Here is a 24,686-nt window from a genome sequence, read left to right as displayed (position 1 = left end):
TAATTTATATATTATAGTTTTGTAATATTTGCTTCTCCGTTCGTTTTTAGATATTATTAATAACAACAAATCAAAGTAATCGCCTTACGAAGCAGCTCATTACGCGGCTCGGTCCTCGCTGTCCCCGGGGACCCCGACCTACGCTTCTTTAAAATAACAATCAGCTTGAGTATCTGACTGCTCATGAAAGTAATTATATTTAAGGCTATTGAGTAAATAAAACCGGAACTAGTAATTTAAAATCTGAGTACATATTGTTACTAATTCATCAAAACAATCCTCTTTTGACATCATTCAGGCCGGTTCTTCCACAATTCCACATACTTGTTCCAACATTATGTAAATTAAGAACAAACGTTCATGGCCTGCCTTACATAATAGTGTAGGTGAACATGACAACAGCATCAGTTCGGTGTGGACAGATCGATCGTAGTCTCCGTCATCGGCCGTCTAGATAACACAAGATGAGCGATTGAGCATCGGCCTTATCGTTATCTCGAGTGGAAGGAATCTTAGGCGGGAGCCGGTAGCGAGGCGGCATTCGCACAGAAGCCTCTGCAGGCAGCACGCGATCCTTGAGGCGAGGCACCGACGCGGGCGCCGCACACACCGCCTTGCTCACGCGCATCCTGCCCAGTGTAGCACGCAGCGTGACGATGAAACTTTGGTGATAGGTGACCGCTGATATTGTATTAGACGTGATCTAAATTCGGACTTAAATAAAGTGAATAAGTGAATATAACAAAATGGGTAAGTTTATAACGTTTACACATTTTTACTCCATCAAAATCTACGCAACAAATAAAGTATGGAATTAAACATCGATAAATTTTATCAACAACAGAAAACATTTCTCTCTATTCAATTAAGAATCAGTTTAGTAAAGTACATAGAAAACTTGAGCCATATGTACCAACATTTTTAACCCATTCATAAATAAATGAAAGAATTCAATCAAAGCATTGCATTAGAAACCCCTGAAGACGGTAGCCAAGTGATCGATGAAAACCAGATTCCTGAAACAATACCGCCAGAAATTAATACTCATACGAATTAAACAAAACCATCAAAAGAAAAACGCATCAATTAAAAAACAAAATTACTTCAACTTGAAATTAAAAACAAACATATATTAAGTTATATAAGTTTGAAACAATGAATATCTATGTAGCCGGCAGCTGAAATGTAAAATAACGATTCAAAAATTGTCGTCTTGTCATAATGTTCAGTGAACAAAATCAACGTCGTTCAGTTATCATATCACAATCGCTATTATAATCGTGTCCGTCTGTCATTCACTTTTCAAGTGCCTTACGCTTGTCACTCACTTTTCAAATATAATTGTATATTTTTGACATTATTTGACAAAAGTTTACTGACATTCGTTCTTTAGACTGTTTGAGCATTTTTGTCGCTTATGAAGCCGAATGTAACCTATAAATAAATGTTTCAATTCCAGAAAAAGTATGCCTAAATTTATGGATGACTTTTTTTTTGTTCAAATTATTTAAAATTCCTGTAGCTCATAGAGAGAAAGGAAACGCATGAATAAAGAAATACGGATCATTGTTATTTCTTTTTACTTACTAAAACAACTTAGTAGAGTTCTTGTTCAAAACCCGAATCTGTTATCGGTACCTCTCATTAATTAACTCAATAGTGTGAAAAATAAAATGAAGTTGATTTCGTTCCCCATTTAAAGGAGCCATATTACGTATCGTATCGATGTCTAAGCGAATAAATTATTCATTTAACATTCGCATAAATACCTTCGTTAAGTCAATTCTTTGCATATTTCACAGTATCTACGAGTACATATCACTGAAACGTATTTTAATTAAAATATTTTAACACGACCAACGATGGAGCAAAACAAAACAATGTGTAAAATTTCAAGGATTCCAGGAACGCAGCTATTATTAAAGCCATCGTAGTTATTTCTGAAATGTTTCTTATCTACTAAAGTTAATTGTTGTGATATTAATTAAAAGGAATACTCAGCAATCCACTCGAACACTGATTCACGATACCTTCCGTCATATGCTAAAGAGTCATCGTAATGCTAGACAGTAGCAGGTGTTTGCGTAACCAGATTTTTCATTAAATCATCATTAATTATAAAATGAGTTGAGCCGCTGATATGCATATGTTACGGCTAAGTAATCCCTTAACAACCAACAATTGCATTGAAGGCCAAACCCGGGAAACGCGGAAAATAAGTTTCCCTGACAATAGGAAAACCCTTTGATTAGCGTTTATTATTTTCTAGGGAATTTATTACAATGATTTGTATTCAGAGCACCATTTGAACTTGGCTGAAATAGCTGAGGTGGATTCTGAGCTCTTTTCAGCGAAGCTATGTTCTAAATATTGGGAAAGTATCATTAATATTCTATTTAATGTTCTGAATAAGTAAGCTTCATCTTTTAGCTCTAATAAACATAATATAATTTAACTGAGCACGCTTTATACAAAAAGCACAATTTCTACACGATGTTCATATTTTTCTGATACTGTCATAGTATCACTCAATTTTCTTTTTTACAAAATTAAGAAATTGCTATTTCAAAGTCAACATGCGGTTTTGAAATGACATCGAGTAAGTATTGCGTCACACTAGCGTGTCGAACGTAGATTTCACAGTCATCCATTGATCTAGTTCTTCCTACAATCTCATGATCGTCATACAAAACGTGACTATTAATTGATTGGCCTTATTCAAATGCAAAACTCGTTAACAATGAGAAGAATAAATAATACAATCTATTGCAGCTAAGGCATTTTCCAAACGGATCTTTTAACGTTTGTGAGAATTTATATGAAAATGTAGAAATAAGTTTGCTAGCCTTTAGATTTTTTGTAAATAATTTTGCCCGCGGGAACAAGCCTTCCCTAGGGCTACTACCCAGACTTGCAGTTGTAGAAAAGAGACAACGCTCGTCACCGTGTAGTGCGCTATCTCTCTTCAAAGCTATTATGTAATAAGAATTCTAGGGATAATGGCAGACCCACTGGCCTCCAATATTTGAAATTTAACTATTGGAATATCCTTAGGCTAGTACAATGAATGCTATATGGTTTTAAATGTCTCCACTTCACTGCTCGATATTATTACGTAACAAATACGTCAAACGTTATAAAATTTCGACACCGTTAAAACCCAACCATTGAAGAACCGGTTAACAGCTTGTAATGCGATAAAATAATGTTTTTATTTTGTTACAATTAACATAGATATTCAACAAGGGTTGTACCGTAACGCTATGAAAAATAAATGACGTGATAAGCGGTTTTTACGTAATATGTGTATTATTTGTACTATTGTATGTGTACTATTTTAAATATACAAAGCAATATTTTATCATAAACGCAATTGCTTTTTTTAAACTCTAATGCTAATCAAATCGTTTAACTGGATAGTCAAACTGACGTCACTTGTCGAAAAGTTTTATTTTTCTTACACATTCACAGTTTTCTTTTCGTGCGTAATGCGATGTAATTTATGTAACAGTTTATTGGCTTTAGCGATGATTAACATTTATTTATCTAATAACGGTTACACACCCGCGTATTTATCGGGATCGCCCGCCTAGTTTAGAACACAACCGAAGTCCTTAATCATGAGTTGACGCGGCGACGCAGCTTGGTCTTTAATTTCTTATAAGATCCAGTATCCAAGTCCATTATCCAATGGGTGGTACCGTCCACCACCCATTGGATAGTCTAGTGAGCGAGCAAAGGCATTAGCATTAATGTATTTTTAAGGAAAATTTACTTTACTGTGAACTGAAGAACGCTTAATAGTATTTAGTAAACTCATTTTGTCGTAGATCATAAAGAAAATGCATGCATATCATGTTTCAGTGCATACACGGCAAACATCGTTTATGTTTCATGCGGGATTCCCATTCAAAACCTCACTTACACTTCGAACAATTTACCTTAAATTCTCCTTTTTTCATTCAGTACAATTATCGCATACGGGCGTAACCTTAAAATCTGTACACAATCATTGCCAAAGCAATATCCAATTCATATTTTTCTGCAAATTCCATACTATCATACTCTACCTGCTTCAAAATAACTACAGTTTTAAATTAAATGCTAATTTTAGATTAATTGCTAGTTCCTTAAATATTATACCTAAAATATTTTTTTATTCCCGCTGTATTTTTACTGTTTTAATATCTAATAATGAGACGGAGGAAAGCGTCTAAGAAAGCCCGGCCGTGGGTTATTCTAGGCTGATGGTAAACATTGTATCGTTTGATTGAATAACGATTAAGAAACTCACAGAGTGGACACAGTATATTTGTTGTATTTTTATTATAATTAATCTTATTTGTAACCTTTTTGCAAAAATGTTGAACCTGACAACGGATTTAGACTGTAAAAACACTCGGAGTCCCAAAACAGAGTAAAACCTCCTTTTTTTAATTTACCGTTGACTTTTCAGGCAATGTACTTGTTCTTAAGTCACACAACTGCATAATAGTCCAGAAAGCTATAAACTAGAGCAGAAATAGTGTCAATTATCCGTTAAACCATTAGAACTATTTAAACATTGTTTCGTCACGTACTATAAGGGCATTTCGAAACCGTATCCTTGAGGTGAGTTACAATGCCATCGCCATTGTCTCGCCGTGTCATTGTCACATGTTTGCCAGTATGAGCACAACACACAAGCACACAAGTCTGATATAAAACGCGCATGTTTGATCATGTCACTCCAATTTATTTATGACACCTAAGCCCTTCATCTCACGTTCATTAGAATTGATTATTCATTCCCGCTTCTTGTAAACAATGCTACCTGTACTTTCGTCGTGATAAGATAACGCTGACAATTGTTAACATTTGATTTAAGCTGTTTTAAAATAATTACGAGTGCTGTTTGATTAGCCTCATTTTCGGTATTAAAATAACTGTTGCTGCATCCAAAAAGTTAAGGCAGATTATTTTTGGCTTATAGGTCATCAGTGGATTTTTGGCAATGTCCATAAACGTATTTGTCGTTTTACTCAAATTGAGACCTCTTCTTCCAGTCGAAATTACTTTGACTCGCGATTCTTGCATCCGATGCGTCTTTAAAAAGTAATAATCCTCATGAAAGTTAAGTACTTTAAAGAATACCATAAACAGTTAATTTTTGAAACCTTAAAGGAATAAACTATGATGTAAATGTGTCAAAACAGATAAATATTTTTAGTTTTCCATACAAATACAAATCAAACGCGATAAAGATTGATCCATGATTGATAACACAGCGAGACGCTGTCAACAAAACTTTTCAATTTCAAGTGTGTACCTTCCCAGTAGGCAGCTATTATACCTACTTATGAAACCGACAATATCAGTGGAAAGGTTAGCATAATTTTGTTTGTTATCAATTCACTTTGGCGGCGTTTGAAAGACTTGATGGAAAATAATGTTTTATCGACGACGGCATATATGTAGTTAATCCAAAAACTGAAGTGTAGACCAAAACATTCAATCCCATTGACATTGGTCTCGAGATTAGTCACACCTTATGAACAAACAGTTACAGTGTATTTAGAAAAATACTCGAGTTTTATCTGTAATTCCACGGTACAGCTGTGCTGAAGTCATGCGTATCTCAAGATAGAGGAACCTCTTTGGTATATTGCGAAATAATATGAGACAAAAAATTATGTGTCATTGTTATACTATTGTAGATTCAATTCTTTTTTGAAGGCAAATAAATGATTGAACATTAATTAAACGCTACCTAGGCACCACAGCTAGGCGCTTATCTATCAGTTTCTCCTACCAATATTGAGATTTGATATAGTTTGTAAGCACCTAATACATAGGTAATTGACATACACACTACACAGTCATATTATTATCACATAGCATTATCATCATCATCCACAGCCTTTATCCTCCCACTGCTGGGCTTAGGCCTCCCCTCTCTCGTGCCAATTTCTACGGTCCTGTGCTCACGTAGAACTGCATTAAAATTAGATAAGGAACTCAATACGTTATGTGACAAAATTCAAGTGCAGACCATGTCACTTCTCAAGCTCCTTGTTATAGCCATAGCATAGTATACAGCTAGCAGTTAAATCTCGAATAGGTAGAGATGACAGACCAATGTCACGTGACTAATTGAAACTAAATATAATATAACTAAATATTGTCACTATACCAAACATTTGTATTGACGCGGAACATTTTAGAAATGTCACTTGGCTAGCGGGTCAGGGGCTGTAACATTTACCTACCTTGGTTTAAAAATAGTTTAGTAAAGTACCTACACTACTGAACTAAGGACACCTCATAAACATGTAATGTAAACAATTAATTATTATCTCAGAATTTCATACTTACATAATAATTAATTAGAATGTTCATGAAAAATCTTGACAACAAAAGAATTCATGCTATGATATTTATCTTATTCAAAGGAATCATCTCCGGTTATACATTTCAATAATTTAAAATATTACTAATGAAGGTAATTAACAAAATATAACGACCATCACAAATTTATGACAGAATAATAAATGAAGGCGATTCAAGGATATATTTGTTGTACGTCTACCCTCCTTACAAAAAACGCCATCAAAACCATCTTGCTATGCTATTTTTAACTTTATGGTTAAGAAATAGAAATTAAAATGTTGTGGTATAAATATAGATACAGTATCAATTAATAGTACGCAGCTTATAGCCCTGCCAATTGTGTCGTGCCAATATTTGTTAATTAAAAAGCTTGTCACAGAACCGTGTTCGTAACAATTGTGTAAAAATGACCGAATGATTATTTTAATATGATCCGCGAAATTCGTATAATTGTCCCGAGAGTGATTCCGCGTGCTTTATCAGTTAAGTGTTTTATATATTGGACCCTCTATTGATAGGACATTGAAGGTCTAAATGTTTTATATATTTCCTTTTTTTACAGGTCTAGACTTTTTGGAACATGGGGTAGACTTCGAACGCGCCATTGCGGCGACAGGTATGTACAATTCATTCATTTGTTTGTAAATAACACAAATAAACAGGTATCCGAGTATACTTCAGTTTTTGATCGATACTGAGAAGTACAAGAAATAAAGATCAATTAAACTTTTTTAACAGAATTTGTCAGCCACTCTTTGATAGTTCAATGATCAAGTTAAATTGTTCTTCTAACAATGTTTACTTATTTTATATGTTCTTCTGATGTCACTTCTAAAAATAAGGTCTTAATTTCCAATCAAAACGCTTTTTCATTATGAATTTGAAAGCAGAGAAGAAGCCAAAATAACTGCCGTAAATCTGTTCAAATTTTCGGTAGGCCAAAACTCATTGGGATCTTAATCTTCTCTAGTTGAAGGCAGAGACGATGTCTCGACAGCCTTTGACAACTGCCGGCTTTCCTGGGAATATTACATATAAGAAAAACTTGATTGAATGTTTTCATTTGTTTTAATTCCAGGTTTCGGCCGCTTTCACTTCTGTCTGCTGGCGGTCACGGGGCTGATCTACGCTAACACAGCCATCGGCATCACAATAGTGTCGTTCGTATTACCGACGGCGACATGTGACTTCCGCATGACATCCGCCGACAAGGGATGGCTGACTGCTGCTCCTATGTTAGGTAATACCTTCGAAATACCCCATAGTTATACTGCTTGTCAGACTTTCTAGCATCTGACCACCATACTGTCAGAGATGTATTATTAACAGCAACACAATTTAACAAGCCTTCTGAAAAACTGAGGAATTCGTTATGACAAAGATGGTCACCCCGACGACGGACTGCTCCTCTGGACTTCCTACGAACTAGTCGTGAAATACATGAGTGGCTTATGGGTAAAATTTCATTTCATTCGAAAAGCAGGCCTGTGACCCAATAACTTAAGTCAATCATGTGCAATAGAATAAGGACATGAATCCATTTCACATACCAGATTAGAATTCTTATATCTATAAATAGGAACGTTATCTGAAAAAATCTCTAAAATAATAGTCTATTTATAACAAACGTTACTAAGTATTTCATTATGCGGGTCACATAATCACCTTACCCTCAATAACCTTGCAAAAAATGTAGTAACAATACTGAACATGATTATATTATGTGCAGGAATGGTGCTCGGCTCATACTTCTGGGGATGTTTGGCTGACACGAAGGGCAGAAAGGTTGTATTAGTATCAACTCTGCTCCTCGATGGAATCGTTGGTATCATATCGTCGTTCGTCCAAATTCTGCCAGTCTTCATGGCTTGTCGATTCATCAACGGTTTCTCGTAAGTATCTTTTAACTTTTAATATCCCATCACATTTTGGAATAAAGTTCTCAACAAGGCCTCTGCTTGTGGGATCTGTGTCCCCGTGCATACTTTTAAAAATGACCGGGTCTCCTCCCATTAAGTTATTCTGTGAATTGGGAAATAATAGTGTCGGCCTGGCCTACTGCTGGCCAAAAGTGTCTACCCAGATAGGATAAGTTTGAGCATTGATCACCACTCACACTAACTCACTGGGAGTTGGCGATTTCAGATTTCAATATTTGGAATCCAGATTTCCTCATGATGTTTCCCTTACAAACAAAAAGTAATCTTCAATGTAATAGACGCCATTCTTTTATATTAAAATAGACATGCTGCGGCATGTGTTTACGCACGTGTTTCTAATTCATCCACACTAACACCAAGTTAGGGCTTCAAAATAAGCGATCAGAAGAAGATACAGTATCGGTAAATGCTGTATCTTGTATTGAAAATCGCCACGCAATCGCTTAAGACACACTCGTCTGTTTCATAGCCTGTGTTATTGTTCCAAGTTCTTCTACTTAAGTAAACAATGAAGCGAAGAAATCACCGTGTTCCAGTCACGCTACAGCCGATTAAAAGGCCACGCTTCCCACATTCACTAATTACGTGTTAATAACGAGCAAAATAATGTGTGATTGTGTGTTATAAAGTGACAATTGTCTCTGAACCTGTTTGATAGATCAATGGTTATATTATTGCTACTGTTATATATCTAGCGATAGTTCCTTTTTAACTGAGGACCTTGCGAGCAAAGATACATGTTAGTTTTCTTTTAATCCCGTTTTTGTAAAGGGAATATTTGATGACTATTCTCGGCTTTTCTTTGGCGACCTAAGATACTCATTTTCTAGTCGTGTCCAACAATGGGAAATGATTTCTCCAACCTTTTCCACTCGTCACCTCAAACAAGTTCAGTCGGTGGCGCCATCTCCCTGCCCATTTCCATGGTTTTCTAACTTTCCGGACTAGCAAAATTTAACATTGTTTTTTTTTCAGTGTTGCCGGCGCTATGGGTATTTGTTTCCCATACTTGGGTGAATTCCAACAGACTAAATACAGAGAGAAGATCCTCTGCTGGATGGAAATGTTTTGGACTCTCGGAGTTATCCTGCTACCATGTAAGAATATAAAATTTTACAATGTTGTGACTTAGAAGACCTCATTTTGATTGCATTGAATTATTTGGCCCAGTTACTGAAAATGATATCTACATTTCCAGGAAATTTGAGCCTTAGATTATGCTTAAGTCTTTAGACGAGAAATACTAGACCTTTATATCTCAACTTGCTAAGGAATAAACTTTTGCCTTTGGACAAACTACTGCACACAAGCAGTAAAAGTGCTTTAATTCTTTTTGGGTCAGACTCTAATCATAAGTATTGTTGCAGTGATCGCGTGGGCTATCATCCCCATCACCGGCATTCGTATCGAGAGAGGCAGCTTCTCATACGACTCATGGAACTGGTTTGTTGCCGCGTGCGGTGTGCCATCCATCCTGCTTGGTTGCTGGTTATTCTACTTCCCCGAAAGCCCCAAGTTCATGATGGAGTGCGGCGACTACGACGACGCCCTCCAGTGCCTCAAGACCGTCTACAAGATTAACACTGGTGATGACCCCGACAATTACCCGGTAAGATATATTTATCAATGTATTTTAGTAAGTTTGATGACCATTCTCTTTTGTGAGATCAACAAATTTGCGACAGTACGTGACGGAATTCCTAGTGCTATATTAAAAATTGTCACAACCAATTTAAGACTATCATTCACATTTTACTGAACATTCTATTCGCTAATTTAATTTGTTTTTCTTTTCAGATTAAAAGTCTAAAAGAGAAACAACGAACTGCATCAGTTGGATCTCAAACGTCTGTAAGGTCGATCAGGAGTCTCAGTATGCGCAGGCCAAAGGACCTTAAAATCTTATTCTCTGAGATTTGGGCGCAGACTAAAGCTCTTTGCAAACCACCTTACCTGAAATACACGATCCTGACCTGCCTCATCCAGTTCGGTTTGACTACCAGGTAATATACCAACTAGAAAAAGTATTTTAACTATTTAGCCCGACTTTGGCCACCCCTGTATTGATGTACCTTACATATCTAACATCACTTATATTTTTCTAATAATCAGCGCACATATTTTAACAATTGCGACTGGGGGTAATTCCATCAGTTTATTTTGTTGGCCTGACCAAATAATTTCAACGGAACCCTTACCTACTAAAGCTCCGCTGTAATTTAAACAAAATAATAACAATCATCTAAGATCTGTAAACAATAAATTAACCTTCACAATATATTTCAGTTACTACACCCTCATGATCTGGTTCCCTGAGTTGTTCAACCGTTACGAGGAGTTTGAGAAACGTTTCCCCAACACTTCGGCCTCCGTGTGCGACGTCTCAGCCATCGTCGTGGTGGACGAGATGGACGGAGACCCCTTCGACTGCGACAAGACCATCGACTCCAGCGTCTACATGCACACCCTGATCGTGGGTCTCGCCTGCATCCCCACCTCCCTCTGGCTGCCTCTCTGCGTACACAAACTTGGAGCTAAATTCTTCTTGAGTAAGTATTTTTTGTTATATCTGTAACTCTCTCACATTGACTCGCATTTGATTGAGAATCTATAGTAGATTCTATACTATACTCCCTTGAAGTTGTAGTCTATGCTTTTTATTTAAAACAAGTGATTCTAAAGATCTCATTTTTATGGAAAAAATTGTCATAAATAACATAATTGCTTAGACTTATCAGTAAGGTATAAAAAACAACATCAATGTAATAACCACAAAATTTTCCACATATTAATAAGATGTATGCTATGATTAGGACTCTTTGATAAGCTAGTTTTTATCACACAAATAAATATACTCTGAAAAATTAACAAACCATTAAATTACCACAAGACACATGCATTAATTACTTTTGTTCAAAATGTTTTATTTAGCATGAATATATCAATATCCATGAATGTTCCTTGTATAATTGGGTGAGACCAGTCTCTGAAAGGGTCCATGTTTACCCGCGTTTTCGGTCAAAATTATGGCTGATGAATGAATATATGGCAATTGGATTAAATTTGACACTATTATTCGTATTCTACTAAGCATTTTGCCAACACAATGATTGGATAATTACTGTATTGCACATGAGTGTTCCCCGTGGAAACTTTCGAGAAAACTCTCTGCTGCAGTTTATGTTTGTCAATTTTTGCTGTTCAGAAATAAGCAAAAATATGTTTTATTGTTTTTTTTTATATTTGAGGGACTAAATAGACTTTACTTTTTAATCCCAAATCTGATGCCCTTTTTTAAGAAGTTCTGCGGACTTAGGTATGACTCTGCATACTAACATGGAACTTGTGTTTCAGTCTTCAGTTTGGGTGTAGCCGGTCTGGTGACTATCGGTCTGTACTTCGTGCAGAACTCAACTCAGAACTTGGTGCTGTCCTGTATCTTTGAAGCCCTCACCTCACTCGCCATCAGTCTTGTATTCTGCGTCCTGGTCGACTTGTTCCCTACAAACCTCAGGTAAATATACGGCTATTGACAACCAAAATAGATCCTTATTTTTGCCGAATCCTTTATGACGCAAGTAAATGAATGGTTTTATACGGTACGGTAACGTACGGTTACGGAAAGCAGTTGACCTTCTGGTATGAAAGATATTTTAAAATGTAATATCTAGTAAGAGTTGTTTGATACTGACTGACTTTGATTTTGACTTTTTTAAGTTATATTTACTTTCTTAATTATACTAACTGGATTCCAAATATTGGAACCTGAAATCGAAAACCCGCAATGGTGATCAATGGTCAACCCTTTCCGATACGAAACAAAGCCTTTGTCCAGCAGTGGGGCGTTATATAGGCTGTTGTTATTTTCTTTTATTTATTTATCTAGCGCATAATTAACACAATTAACACGATTTGTTTGAATGATCCAGGGTAATGGCTGCGGCGCTCTCCCTCACGGCGGGTCGAGGCGGTGGTCTCCTCGGAAACGTGTCCTTCGGCTACCTCATCGACATCAACTGCGTTATCCCAATCGTCGTGTTTTCGGCATTCCTTTTCCGTAAGTAGCATGAACCTTTCACTAGGTTAGCCTGACCTCAATATAGCTTTTTTTTTATGTACTCAGAAGTTTTAAAGTGTTTATAAAAATATTAGTAACAGGTCGAATATTATAAGAAGTCACATGATTGAACAGCCATTTATGAAGTTCCAAGAACTTTAGCTATTTACAAAATAATAAATTCAATGAAAAGCAATAAATTCTTAAGGAATTTAAAGAATAAGATAAAGAAAAAGGTTAGACTATACAATACTGTATTAGACCACAGTTCATAAATGTTTAATTCATGGATGATTGATTTGAGTAATGAGTACGATGTGTACCTACTAACATAATATTTTGTCCCACAGTTGCCGCAATACTCTGCTTCTTCTTGCCAAAGACTGGACAGGAAGCGTTGGATTAAGTTTACGAGTGCTTATTTATCTTAGATAATAAAACTAGACTGTTGCAATGCATAGTTATTATCACAAAGTTCGGAGTGGTTGTACATAATTTAGGATGTAAATGAGGATGAGTTTTATTTATTGTGTCGATAAACGCTAAAATGCACCCGTTACCGAGTTACTGTGATTCAGTATAGAAAATGTCTTATAAATCATAAGTGATGAACATAACAGTATTTTAGAGTTGACTGTGTAATATAAATCAATTAAATTATTATTATGTAATAAAGGTCGTTTGCCTTCATGTACTTGTGGTTTTTAATTATTTATTCCTTTTTCTAAACAACCTAATCGCTCTCCACTTATACTTTCAACAAATAATAAGATGACTATGTTTCTTATATAAAGGGAAGAACAACGCGAATAACAAATAATAACGCAAAATTTACAAAGATTGTTTATTATAACTTAAGTTTATAAAAATGATAATAACTAGATTACATTTACATATAAAGTTACAGCAACTAATTATAAAATTTGAATCACAAAACATGTTTTATAAATTTATATTTATTATTTCACTTTGTATGATGCCAAATCAGAGTCGAACCAAAAAAAAGTCTATAAGAAATAAGGAGAAAAAAAAACAATTTTCTTTTTTATTTAATTATTTTGAAACATTCATGTATAAAAGCAACCACCCAAGTCATTCTGCCCAAAATGTCCACAACTATTAAAATTGTGTGGCCGCACTATTAGTCTCGCATCATATATCAAACTTTAAGACATCTACAGAAGGTTGAATTTGCAAAAACTAACCATGACCAACAATGAAAGACATTTGACAGTTATCATATATCAATGCTTTAAAAGTAAAATTATGATATCAAATAATTACAATGAACAAAAACGAGTTGTTTACTCATCAAATAAAACAAAAGTGCTCGTGTTCCTTCCGCTTTAAAGTAAAAATTAATGTTACAAAGTGAAATTACTAAGCTCTTAGTATAATACAACATGCAGTGAAGAATATTATGATACATTATGCAGTACAGGTAATAATTATGAGTACTATGAATAGGTATTATGATCATGACACAGGTGATTAAAAAGTAAATGCTGTACATAAACCAAGTTAAGAAGTAATCTATAAGCATTTCACATTTTGTCGAGACAATGTACTTGATTTCGGATATTTTATCGGAACCTTCAAAAAATTAAACTCTTAATCATTTGTTTTTTTTTATTACGTCAATGTGGGTCTTGGTATAACTAGATCAACCATTTGTTCATGACACCCTACTTGACATACTAATTAATTGTGCTGACACATAAACCTCAGCAATGAGAAGTAGTTGACAAAGCTCCTGAATACCCAATTTCATGGTTCATTGTCATTGATAGGGGGGTTCAATAATACTCGAGTGAAAGTTCTGATACAATAAAGAAATCAGTGCTGCCTTTTTAAGTTTTTTAAACGAATTGTAAGAGGGAGATGGTGCTCAACAGAGCATGTAACGGTTTCTCGCTTCCTCAAAGAGCACAGTGAACGATGTAGTTAAAACAATAGTGAGTAACAATAGAATGACCTGTACCACGGTGTAAGTGCGATCAGCGTGAGGTTTGTACCGCGCTGGGTACTTGCGGCAAGCCGAACTCGTCGACGGGCACTCCGTCCTTGTTGCGCACGCTGTCCGCGCCGGGCTCCTTGTCGGGAGCCGCCGGGGCCTTTACTACGTCGTCGAGGTAAGAAGCGTCGTCGTCAAGGGCGATCTCATCACCTGTAAGGTTGAATAGAAATGGTTAAGCAATGTAAATAAAGGGATTCTCAACTTTTGTATTGTCCAGCAAACATAAACTTCCCTAGATTACGTCAATAGATTTCAAGTCAACAGACTTCTGAACCAAGACAAATCTTACCAATTTAATTGTGTAGATAAAGGCAAAAATACGAATCTACTATCTCTCCTTGAGGGTTAACTATTCGATTTATACTTTTTTATTCTTTTAACATCCATATTATAGGCATGCTAAGTCATAGAGACAAAGTTCACCAATAGTAAGTGTATAGAACTCAATTTGAGGCTTATCATAGCTTTTACTAGCATAGCCACTTCATTCCATTGTAAAATCTCAGTAGGTCTTACCAAGAGCATCTAATTCAGCAGCAAGTTCGTCGTCATCAATCTCTGGCATGCCGTACTGGCGGCCCAGCGCTTCCTGCACCTCATCAGCTTGTTCCAACATGTCCGCAAGCTCATCATTAACATCCTGAAATATTAGGAAACAATAGTATAAACATTGACATTAAGGTAGGTAAAGAAAATTTAAAAATTTGTTGTGTTTCAAAACAAGTATGGGGAACATAAGGAGCTCTGTTTAAATGTAATATATAAAGTAGTATTTTTTTTTTTTAAGATCTGGCTACCTTACAGGTACTAGGCAATGGACTTCATTATAAAGGAGAAACAGAATATGGCTAGAAAACCACTCATGTAGTACAATATAGCTTACTCTACAGCAGCCCAAATAACAACAATATAAAGCAAGGCCAGCAAGAGCTAGATTCTTCCAAAAGCTAGGCTTAAATCTCATCTATAGTCTATAGTAATATATAAAGCTAAAGAGTTTGTTTGTTTGAACGGGCTAATCTCAGGAACTACTGGTCCAAATTGAAAAATTATTTTTGTGTTGAATAGACCATTCATCAAGAAGGCTATAAACCATCTTGCTGCGTCTTATAGGAGCGAAGATACAATGGAAAATGTGAAAAAAGCAGGGCAGGTATAAATCATAACTTAGAATATCTTCTACCCACGGGGACGGATGTCGCAGGCAACAGCTAGTGAACAATAAGGTGGTGAATAATACAGACCTCAATAGCATCAATATTAATTTTCTTAAACTCTTTCTTCATCTGTGTAACACCATCCTTCATTGCGGCTACAGTTGCATGTGTGTCCTTGAGTGTCTGTGTTGCATAGTTTGCTTGTTCCATATTAAAAGATTGAGCTCGTAGATTTTCAAGTTGTTGTTCATACCTACAAATGTGTAGAACTTTAAAATGTTTTAAGCCTTACAGAAGTTAGTAATGATTGATTGCTTCTGTTAGTGTTAAGTTAAATGAATAAATTTTAGTTTTTGTGTTTCCTGTTTGTTTTATGAATTATGGAGGAAAATAAAACAGTTTCACAATCAAGATAAATAATTTCATTTCCAATTTTTTTTTATCTTGCCAACTGTGTCCCATAGCTTGTATCCCTGAATTTCAGACTGTTATAAGACTAAAATACTATTTACATATTAGCCAACATAACAGCTACAAATATACGGTAAGAAGGGACGGAAAACTGATGATTACTTGAAATAGTTCATTTCAGTTCTAAAACTCAACTATAATAGGGTAAGACTTGCAGGTGTGGCAGCGAGATGATGGCACTACATTTGATGGAAATTGGATTTATACTTCAGTAACTGTGAAAGCTCAAGTGCAACAATACATACATTTTCTTTTGCTTTAAAACCCTCATCGCCTTTTGTTTAACTGAATTTTTAGCTGGCCCCTCTCTCATTTTGTTCATTTGATCTTTATATTTTCTAAGTTCTGTCTCCAGCTTCTGGACTTTTTGCTCAATATTATCAGCCCTGCCATCAACCTAGAATCAACAACAAAATTTACAATTATGAATTATGAATCATCATCAAATAGATACTCATGTGGACTGGGAAAATGTAGTTCCAAATAACTTACATTGCTAATGCAGTCCGAGATGCTTGGCCCTGGTTCCTTGGGTTTTCCTCTTCCAAATATTCTATTCATATTGGAATTCTTGTTTACTCTCAAAATAAAATAAAGATTACCTTGACGAACCCTACAAATTTCACAACAGTTTAAAGACTTTTGTTTGACTTTGACAGATATTGACAACAAAGATGAAAAAAAGGGTTACCACTTAAAAAACCATAAACCAATTCTTTCTATCAAATCATTCTTAAAACGGCAAAAAAGTGTTACAAAACTATTTTTATAGCAAAGGATAGTTTTGGAGGTTTTAATTTTTGATGTTCGCTTTTGGCTCAAAACAAAATCTTTACTTTCTCATAACAGTTTACTAGCCAAGTTGCTTAATATATCATTCATCAACGTGATATCTTATTCTAATTCTAAGTTTTTTTAAGGAATTCACTTATAAAAAACAATACTTTTTCAAAATTTTATTCACAACTTGTTAAATATTTATTAAATGGCTACACTATCGGGTACGTCTTTCATTCAAATTCAAAATTTTGATTGAAGGTTATGTTGATATGTAATTGATTGAAAGATTATATTGGTAGGCAAACTACGTTCAATATAAAAATTGAAGGACTGAAAAGACGTCTACAAATCTAGTGCTACCATGGCCACTAACGGATCTGTTTCTTCAAAGGTTGGTTAAATTGCAAAAATAAGAATGACATTCTTATTTACGTCTAGTATTATTTACATTTTACGCGAAAACAAAGTTATTATTTTGTAATTAAAATGCTGTTGCTTTTTTAATACTACTTTTTCATCAAGCGTTTCAATACATGATTAAAGTGCTCTTAATTAAACGTGGAAAACTTAGGTAATAAATTTTAGAATGAAGCCCTTGGCAGAAACTATTCAATCAATCATTATTATGTTAGAAATAAGTGTGTATAGCAAATAAAAATATTGTCACATTATATAGCGTTATGTACCTATTCTATATTCGATAGCATTCGCTGTCATAAAAATATACTTAATTTATTTCGTAACTATATTTACTGATTTCATTTAATTTAACCTTTTGGCTGTTACTTGCATCAGCGCTGACCTTAGATTTTTTTGAGATGTAGTCGGAATTTTGAAAAAAAAAAATCATCATTGTTTTTTCATTTTGTGCCAAAGAATTTCTGTGATGCTGGGCCATCTTGTGCTGACAATGTTTCTGAATGGGATATCACATGGATAACTAATATGGAAAAACCTTTGAAACAAATTAAATATGCTATACTTATTCTAAATAGACCAATTACACAAAATCCACAATTCATGCGAAGACTATGGAATCAAGGTGAGTTTAGTATTTTATCTTAAATTATATAAAAAATAAAAAAGAAACAATTTGGAAAAGAATAAAGTCTTTATTTTTAAATTATTCACAATCTATTTTTCTCATATTTAGGTACTTAAATGACTTCCGTTTTTTCAGCCAGTATTAGAATCACAGTGGATGGTGGTACAAACAGATGGGACCAGTTTATAAGCTCTCAGCCAGAAGCATATAATAAAGGCCTAAAGCTTCCAGACCTAGTCACTGGTGATTTTGACTCTATCACTACAGAAATATGTGATAAATATAAAAAGAAAGGATGTAAGGTGATATCCCTTTTCCATTATTTAGCATTCTGTTTTTATTTTGCCTAAATATTATGATAGTTTAGCAAAAGACACCTTATCAACTTAAAATAAAGTATAATTTTGTATGAAATATGGGATACTATAATTAAATTATATTTTTTTTATAGATAGTACATACTCTAGATCAAGACCACACAGACTTCACAAAAGCACTATTAGAATTAATTATTCATTGCAATCAAATTGGAGTGGAGGTTAGTAACATTTTTTACCAGCTTACCTGACAGACCTTGTGTTACATCAAACAATCCTTGTCACTGTCGGGTATGATCTTAATAATATTTTTGAGCTAGCTGCAATAATAATAGTAAAATATGCATTGAGATGCGATGAGAACTGGGTGCAATTTGTAGAGAGACAAGGAGACGGAGAAGAATGGCATAAACAAAGGAAGCCCTATGCCCAGCAGTTGGTTATTTAAAGCTGATGATGATGAATATGATGAGTAGGATACTGCTGCATGCATTGAAGAGCATCATCTTGGTTCCTTAATAGCAACTTTTAAGAGCTTACATTATGCTTATATTCTGTTTTAACTTTGCAGATAGAAAATGTTGTTACATTTGCACAAAATTCAGGCCGTTTGGACCAGGTTTTGGGAAATATACAAACATTATTCCTAGCTAGAGATAAATTGTTGATTGCACCAAAGATTAAAATTTACCTAATATCAGATGACTCCATTTCTTGGCTTTTGAGCCCTGGAGAACATGTTATACTTATTTCTGAGGAAGTTAGAAAAAGTAAGAGGGTGTGGTGTTCCTTGGTGCCAATAGGCGAGGCCTGCGAAAGAGTCACGTCAACTGGACTCAAATGGAATTTAGGTATTATAAAATTTTAAATCCACAAACTAAAAGATCACGCGACATACATACATTATTTTTAAACTTGGATGTCTTAAATGGAAAATTACAGCTTTAAAAAAGTGATTGTGAATAATTACTTACTAAAAAATCTGTATAAGTACTATTATTTAAGTAACTTTTATCTGCAACTCTGCAGTGATAACTGCAGTCTTTTTGACCTATGTACTACAAAATAAACAGATAAGTAATTTTAATTGGCATCTTAATTTGTCAGATGTAGTCTATCTTTACAAGTGCTTAATAATTACTCCACTTTTATAATATAAGGTTACATTAACGTGATCTCAAAAATTTGATACTATCACTTTCAAACTTGGTCATATAAAAAAAAAACACTTCTTTTTCATAACAACTATATTTTTTAATTCTGGACTAATTTACACCACGCTGCAGAGCCATCGAGTTTCAAGCAATTTTTTCAATGTAAACTTTGGACTGTTCCAACAGTTTTTTTTACTTTTGTCAATTTAACATTATAGCATGTGCATACGTGCCATACTGAATGCACGTATTGCCGAGTGGTTGTGGTCACCACGACAAACCCTTTGACCGCGAAGTGTCGCGGGTTCGATCCCCGCGTAGGACAAGCATTTGTGTGATCCGCGAATGCTTGTTCTGAGTATGGGTATATTTGTGCATCCCCGCGACACTAAGGATTAATTTAATGAACTCCCGCCTTAAGGAAATTAATCCTTGTGGCGTGTTTTTTTTTCAATACTTTCAAGCATTCGATGGCTTAAAGCTGTTATATGCTCGGTCGATTACGTGTGTGTGTGCGCGTGTACATACATGATCTTAATATCTGTGTCATTGACTTTTGTACCAAACTAAATAGTTTATGATAAATTCGCAGCTTCAATCAGTTGATATTTACTTCAAAATATCAGTGTGCGAGAGAAAAAACTTCCACTGTATATTCTCAACAGCCTCAATGTTCTTACATCATAAAATATTATTTTTTTACAGATCATCAAAGGTTGAAGTATGGTGATTTAGTGAGCACTTCGAACAGATTCGATGGCTCAGATAAAGTAACAGTAAATTGCAGTCACACTCTTCTCTGGTCTATGAGGATACCTAATATTAAGTAATATTAGTAGTATTCATTAATGGTAGGTACCTATTTGAAAATCTTGAGTACACCCTCAGCTATAAAAATGTTTAAAATTCTTTAGTCTTTCGTGTGATTGGACATACACATAATCCTTATTCTCATGTTGATGGCGAGTCGGACTCGCAACAGTCGCGACACAGATAGTTACGTATAAATAAGACTGTACGGTTAGCCGAGTGCTTGAGTTAAACACGCCAAACCTACATAGGATGTGTCGCGGGTTCGATCCCCGCGTAGAATAAACGTTTGTCTGATTCTGGAATGCTTCTCTTGAGTAGGCTTGAATGTTTGTGAAACACCTCGCGACACAAAGATCACCGATCCTAAAAACTACACTGCATCTATAATATTTTTTCGGACAAGCATTTTAATTCAAAACCTTTTGTTTCAGATCTATGAAAATAAGTGCGGTGCTGCTATTACATACATAGCTTTCATACCTTCATATATGTATAAATTTACATAGTTTTTACTATATAATACCCTCCTGAGCGATTCGATTACGGCTGCTCGACTGGACGGAGAGAATCTATCTCTATAGGATTTCTATGCAACAGTGTCTGCTTAATGCCATAATATTATTGCTCTTCAAGCACAATAGCATTTTACCGGACGACTGGAAACCAATCGCCAGAGTCCAGCTTTTCGTGCTTTCCAAGACACAAAGAAAATATATTCGACAAAAACTCAACCTAAAACAATTATGGCTCACCGTTCAGTGGTCTTCAAATGGACGTCGTTCATACAAAGCTTTTGTTTTTACACAAATGCCTAAAAAAGGAGTGTTATATTTTGAACGTCCATCTATTTATGTATGTAAGTTTCTCTATTCTATCCTAATTTAAATGTCTTAGATTGTTTTTTTTTTATGTAGGGTAGTTGCATTATCAATATTTGAATTATCTGCTTGTTACTCTTTGTAAAAGAAGTGGGCTCGAATTCGTGTTACCTTCGTGTCCCTGTTACCTGTTGTAAGGTCGACCATTGTTTTGTTATTTTATTTTCGTCTCGTCCTATTAACCTCCTGATGTACTTATGTAAACGGGAGAGGGGGAGGAAGGCAAAAGACAATCTCTGACGTCATGTGCGTTTTGTCAAAGTTCTCAAAGTTCCTCAACGGTTGGATGCCTCAGACGGTGGCTGGCGCACGCGCACACAATTTCAGAGAGATAGTTGTTTTTTGTTGCGATATAGGTTATGTTGTAACTTTATTTTTCAACACAAATTGTACAAATTAACTAAATCATACTTTCATATAACTTTATGTACAACATAATTATGTGTTACGTACGTGTTGTAAAGTCCGTCACAATCATTGGACTTAACAATGAACAATGGTTTCAAAATTAAAAAAGTTTAATATAATACGTACTTATTCAAAAATGTTATGAAAACTGTACTTCAAATAATGAACTTATTACACATACTTGTACTTACACTATAAGTACTGTGCAAAACATTTGTATTTGGTTGTCATAGCAACCAGTACGATATTGTTTAAGAGTCTTCCTTCTTACTAAAACATAGATATTTAGGACAAATTTTTGACAGGTGCTTAAGTATCGTAGAATATGTAGGACATTCCAAATGTAGTTAGATTTGTTGCATGTCCTTTGTGACCATTAGGTTATAGGTAACTTATCTAGATGATGATGATGATTTTGTTCCTTAAATGCAAGTTTGATGATGAACTTTGATTTTACAAATCACATAAGGACTCACTTGAAAGAATAACGTTCGATTAGAATGAAGGAAAAATTATGTAGGTACTTTTTTTTTTTGTAGAGGTATCGTTTTTAACAATTCAAATGATAAAAGTTACTTATTGCAGAAATTACATTTTTTTTAAGGCATGGTATAATACCATTAAAAAAACTATACTTAAGATTTAGGGGTATTTTTCGATATAATAGGAAAATAATTTACAAATGCAAAATACTATCGTTGTAGAAGGTAATTTAAATGAGTAGTTTTATTATAGATATAAGAATTATGTTTTGTTATTAGTTCCATTTACCAAGGCTTCAGTAATAGTAATTAAACATCGCTTTTATTGCAAAAACATTAATAGTACATATTTAAATTCTATTTTAACTCCTTGTTCTGTACTTGCCATTTAGGCTAAGGTCCTTTATACACTAGGCAACACACGTCTTCCATACCTAAGTATGACTTTATTATCGTACGGTACACAACGTACCCGGTGGTGGTATTCACTTAGAGATTTAAGACAATGGTTATCATGAATTGAATTTGTTTGAATGATATATGACAAAAAATAATGATGCGATGTACTTTATTTTATAGCTGTATATGAGAAATATTATAGTAGTTAAAGAAATGGCCCTCTTTTGTTTTTTGCACAATACAATACTTTATTATTTTAGTTGCTATGTAGACAATTTCGATGTTCCATATTTATATACCTACCTCACAACATTTTTTATTTGTGTTATTTATGTTTGTGTGTTTTAAAGTTTAATACATATTTAGAGGGGTAATTAGTTTTGTTTTAGTAATAATTACATAAGTAGTGAAAGCATGCCAAATTATGACAAAAATGTGTCATATTTTTGTGATAGTTCAGCTGTGTTAAGTACAACACTTAAATAAGATATTGTTATTGCTGTGTTAGTGTGTACGTTATAACGTCCAGTCTCAAAACATCTGTACTTATTTATCTTAATATTTAGCTGTATTTGCGCTCAATTGCCAAGTGATACGTACTTGATTGCTTCTACCCACGCAGGTACGTCACTAAGGCACTAATCTGCGGTTTCTGAAAAGCTATTTAATTTGTTCTATTGTCAATTGTACTTTAATAGGAATAAGATTTTTATTGTTTGACCTTTTTCCCGTAGTGCTGTGAAAACTCTGAGTTATAAGGGGTTGGTCCGAACTTATCAAAAAGCGTATTTAACACGCTTTTTGAAAAAATCAAAACTCTCAATTGTGCTGAATCTCTTGTGTTGTAAGAATATCCTTACATTATTCTCATCCTTACCAGCACGCCAGTATTCAAGTAATCATCATTTTTTTTAATAATCTGCGATTCAGAGACCTGTAAATAATTAACGATCTATCTTGAGAGTCCCGAGAATTGGATTCTTTTGCGATAATCCAAAGAAACTAAACTCAGGCGGTTTGCACAGCCTACGAAACATCTTAGTTTTGTATTTCATTACAAGCTTGTTGTATGTTTTACTTTCATTTGCTGTGGAAATCTAATTCCTTGCTGAGTCGCAAATGATAGTTTTTACAGCCAGATCCATATTTTGTTTTGCAGATCCCAAATTATATCATAAGTTGCAGTTGATCCTATGTTGTTTAGTTTAAGTGAATATATTATTTATGTTGAGTTTGTCTTTTTTATTCCTTTTTTTACCGTGAACAATTTATAATTGATATTATTTTATATTTATTTAAGTTGTAGGTTAGGTGGAGGGTAAGTCTAGGTGCGGTAATGGATTTAATTTTTCAGATTTTCCGAGTAATAAAACGTTTTTCCCTATAAACGAGACTATTAAAACCTGCTTATAAACATAATTAGGTATATTACTGCAATAAAAATAAAAACTATTCTTTATTTTCAAAACACAGGACAATACTATAATTCCGCATTGTGTGAATTTCAATGTTGAATATTTCCGAGATTAAAATAGATTTTATTATTTTCCTACGTTATATAATTAGATGCATGAATAGTTTTTAGTCATCTTTATTTAAAGTTTGTTTCTTAGTTACCAGAGGAAGTCTAAAGACAGTTACGTCACAACCACTCATCAGTTCATCACGCTAGCTTCCGATAGTCAGGACCTACTCCAATATCTTAAAGCAGGACTATCGCAGCTGTGGAAAAGAGACGCCGCGCTATGCCTTGTAGAGCGCTGTCCCGCTCCCACAATCAATCCTGTCTTACGTATCTTGATGGTAGACTCAGAACCATGGCCATGTTCAAAATGATGTCATAATTAACTAGATTTGATTGAATGATGTGAAGTGCCGCACATTCCGAGATGGTAAGGTTCTCAATTATAGTGAATCAGTTGACTATTTGAATAATGAGTACAGCTAGTAGAGTAGTGATAAGGCCTCTTTAAATTTTGAAGGGTAGTTCTAGTTTGAGATATTTTTGAAATTAGATAATTATGTAGGGATTCGTAGTCACATCCTTACATTTTTTTAAAACCGGCCTAAGTTTAAAGTTACTATGAGAATTTCTCTATTTGCAATAGCTGGTGAATGAATGGAAATTGGATTAAATTGACACTATCTACACACATTTACACATTATTTTGCCAACACTATAATTGGAAATTTTAGTCCGGGGCGGAACACTCATTACAATGAATTTCCATTTTTATCCATTTCCATTCATTCATTTGGCAATTGTAAATAGGAATTAGGGCCCTGATCCCTAGAGCATAGGTAAGTCAGTAAACATTGAGTTGAGGTTGAAATCCAAGATATACTGTTAGATTTAACTTTTTGTTTATTTTTAAGTATTATTTTCGTCTGCCAGATTG

At 34.5% G+C, this 24,686-nt stretch overlaps 3 protein-coding genes across 5 annotated transcripts; 2 read left to right on the top strand and 1 right to left on the bottom strand.

Moving 5' to 3' along the window:
* Positions 1-529: 529 nt before the first annotated feature.
* Positions 530-13,060, top strand: LOC113500416 (synaptic vesicle glycoprotein 2C-like). 2 transcript variants are annotated; one of them, XM_026881185.1, is made up of 11 exons: positions 530-750; positions 6,932-6,985; positions 7,448-7,609; positions 8,099-8,261; positions 9,285-9,406; positions 9,677-9,918; positions 10,107-10,312; positions 10,596-10,858; positions 11,664-11,823; positions 12,239-12,366; positions 12,717-13,060. In XM_026881185.1, the coding sequence occupies exons 1-11, from the start codon at positions 747-749 to the stop codon at positions 12,770-12,772; spliced, it is 1,560 nt and encodes a 519-aa protein (XP_026736986.1). In that variant the 5' UTR covers positions 530-746; the 3' UTR covers positions 12,773-13,060. The 2 variants fall into 2 exon arrangements, with proteins under 2 accessions (XP_026736986.1, XP_026736985.1); XM_026881184.1 differs by lacking the exon at positions 530-750 and adding an exon at positions 6,783-6,852.
* Positions 13,061-13,196: 136 nt separating this feature from the next.
* On the bottom strand, positions 13,197-16,660 carry LOC113500418 (charged multivesicular body protein 5). Its single transcript, XM_026881186.1, has 5 exons — positions 16,504-16,660; positions 16,257-16,408; positions 15,628-15,793; positions 14,900-15,023; positions 13,197-14,533 (listed from the first exon to the last, which is right to left on the bottom strand). Exons 1-5 carry the CDS (start codon positions 16,570-16,572, stop codon positions 14,364-14,366), a joined length of 681 nt encoding a protein of 226 aa, XP_026736987.1. The 5' UTR covers positions 16,573-16,660; the 3' UTR covers positions 13,197-14,363.
* A 364-nt stretch (positions 16,661-17,024) lies between these two features.
* On the top strand, positions 17,025-23,518 carry LOC113500607 (thiamin pyrophosphokinase 1). 2 transcript variants are annotated; one of them, XM_026881460.1, is made up of 7 exons: positions 17,025-17,182; positions 17,668-17,833; positions 17,972-18,138; positions 18,288-18,374; positions 18,725-19,004; positions 20,013-20,158; positions 20,552-23,518. In XM_026881460.1, exons 1-6 carry the CDS (start codon positions 17,153-17,155, stop codon positions 20,135-20,137), a joined length of 855 nt encoding a protein of 284 aa, XP_026737261.1. In that variant the 5' UTR covers positions 17,025-17,152; the 3' UTR covers positions 20,138-20,158; positions 20,552-23,518. The 2 variants fall into 2 exon arrangements, with proteins under 2 accessions (XP_026737261.1, XP_026737262.1); XM_026881461.1 differs by lacking the exon at positions 17,025-17,182 and adding an exon at positions 17,209-17,362.
* The last annotated feature ends 1,168 nt before the right edge of the window (positions 23,519-24,686 follow it).

This window comes from Trichoplusia ni, chromosome 14, assembly GCF_003590095.1.
Source record: "Trichoplusia ni isolate ovarian cell line Hi5 chromosome 14, tn1, whole genome shotgun sequence".
NCBI lineage: Eukaryota > Metazoa > Arthropoda > Insecta > Lepidoptera > Noctuidae > Trichoplusia > Trichoplusia ni.
The sequence above is the reverse complement of the archived record's forward strand: the minus strand, read 5'-3'. Positions and strand labels throughout refer to the sequence as shown.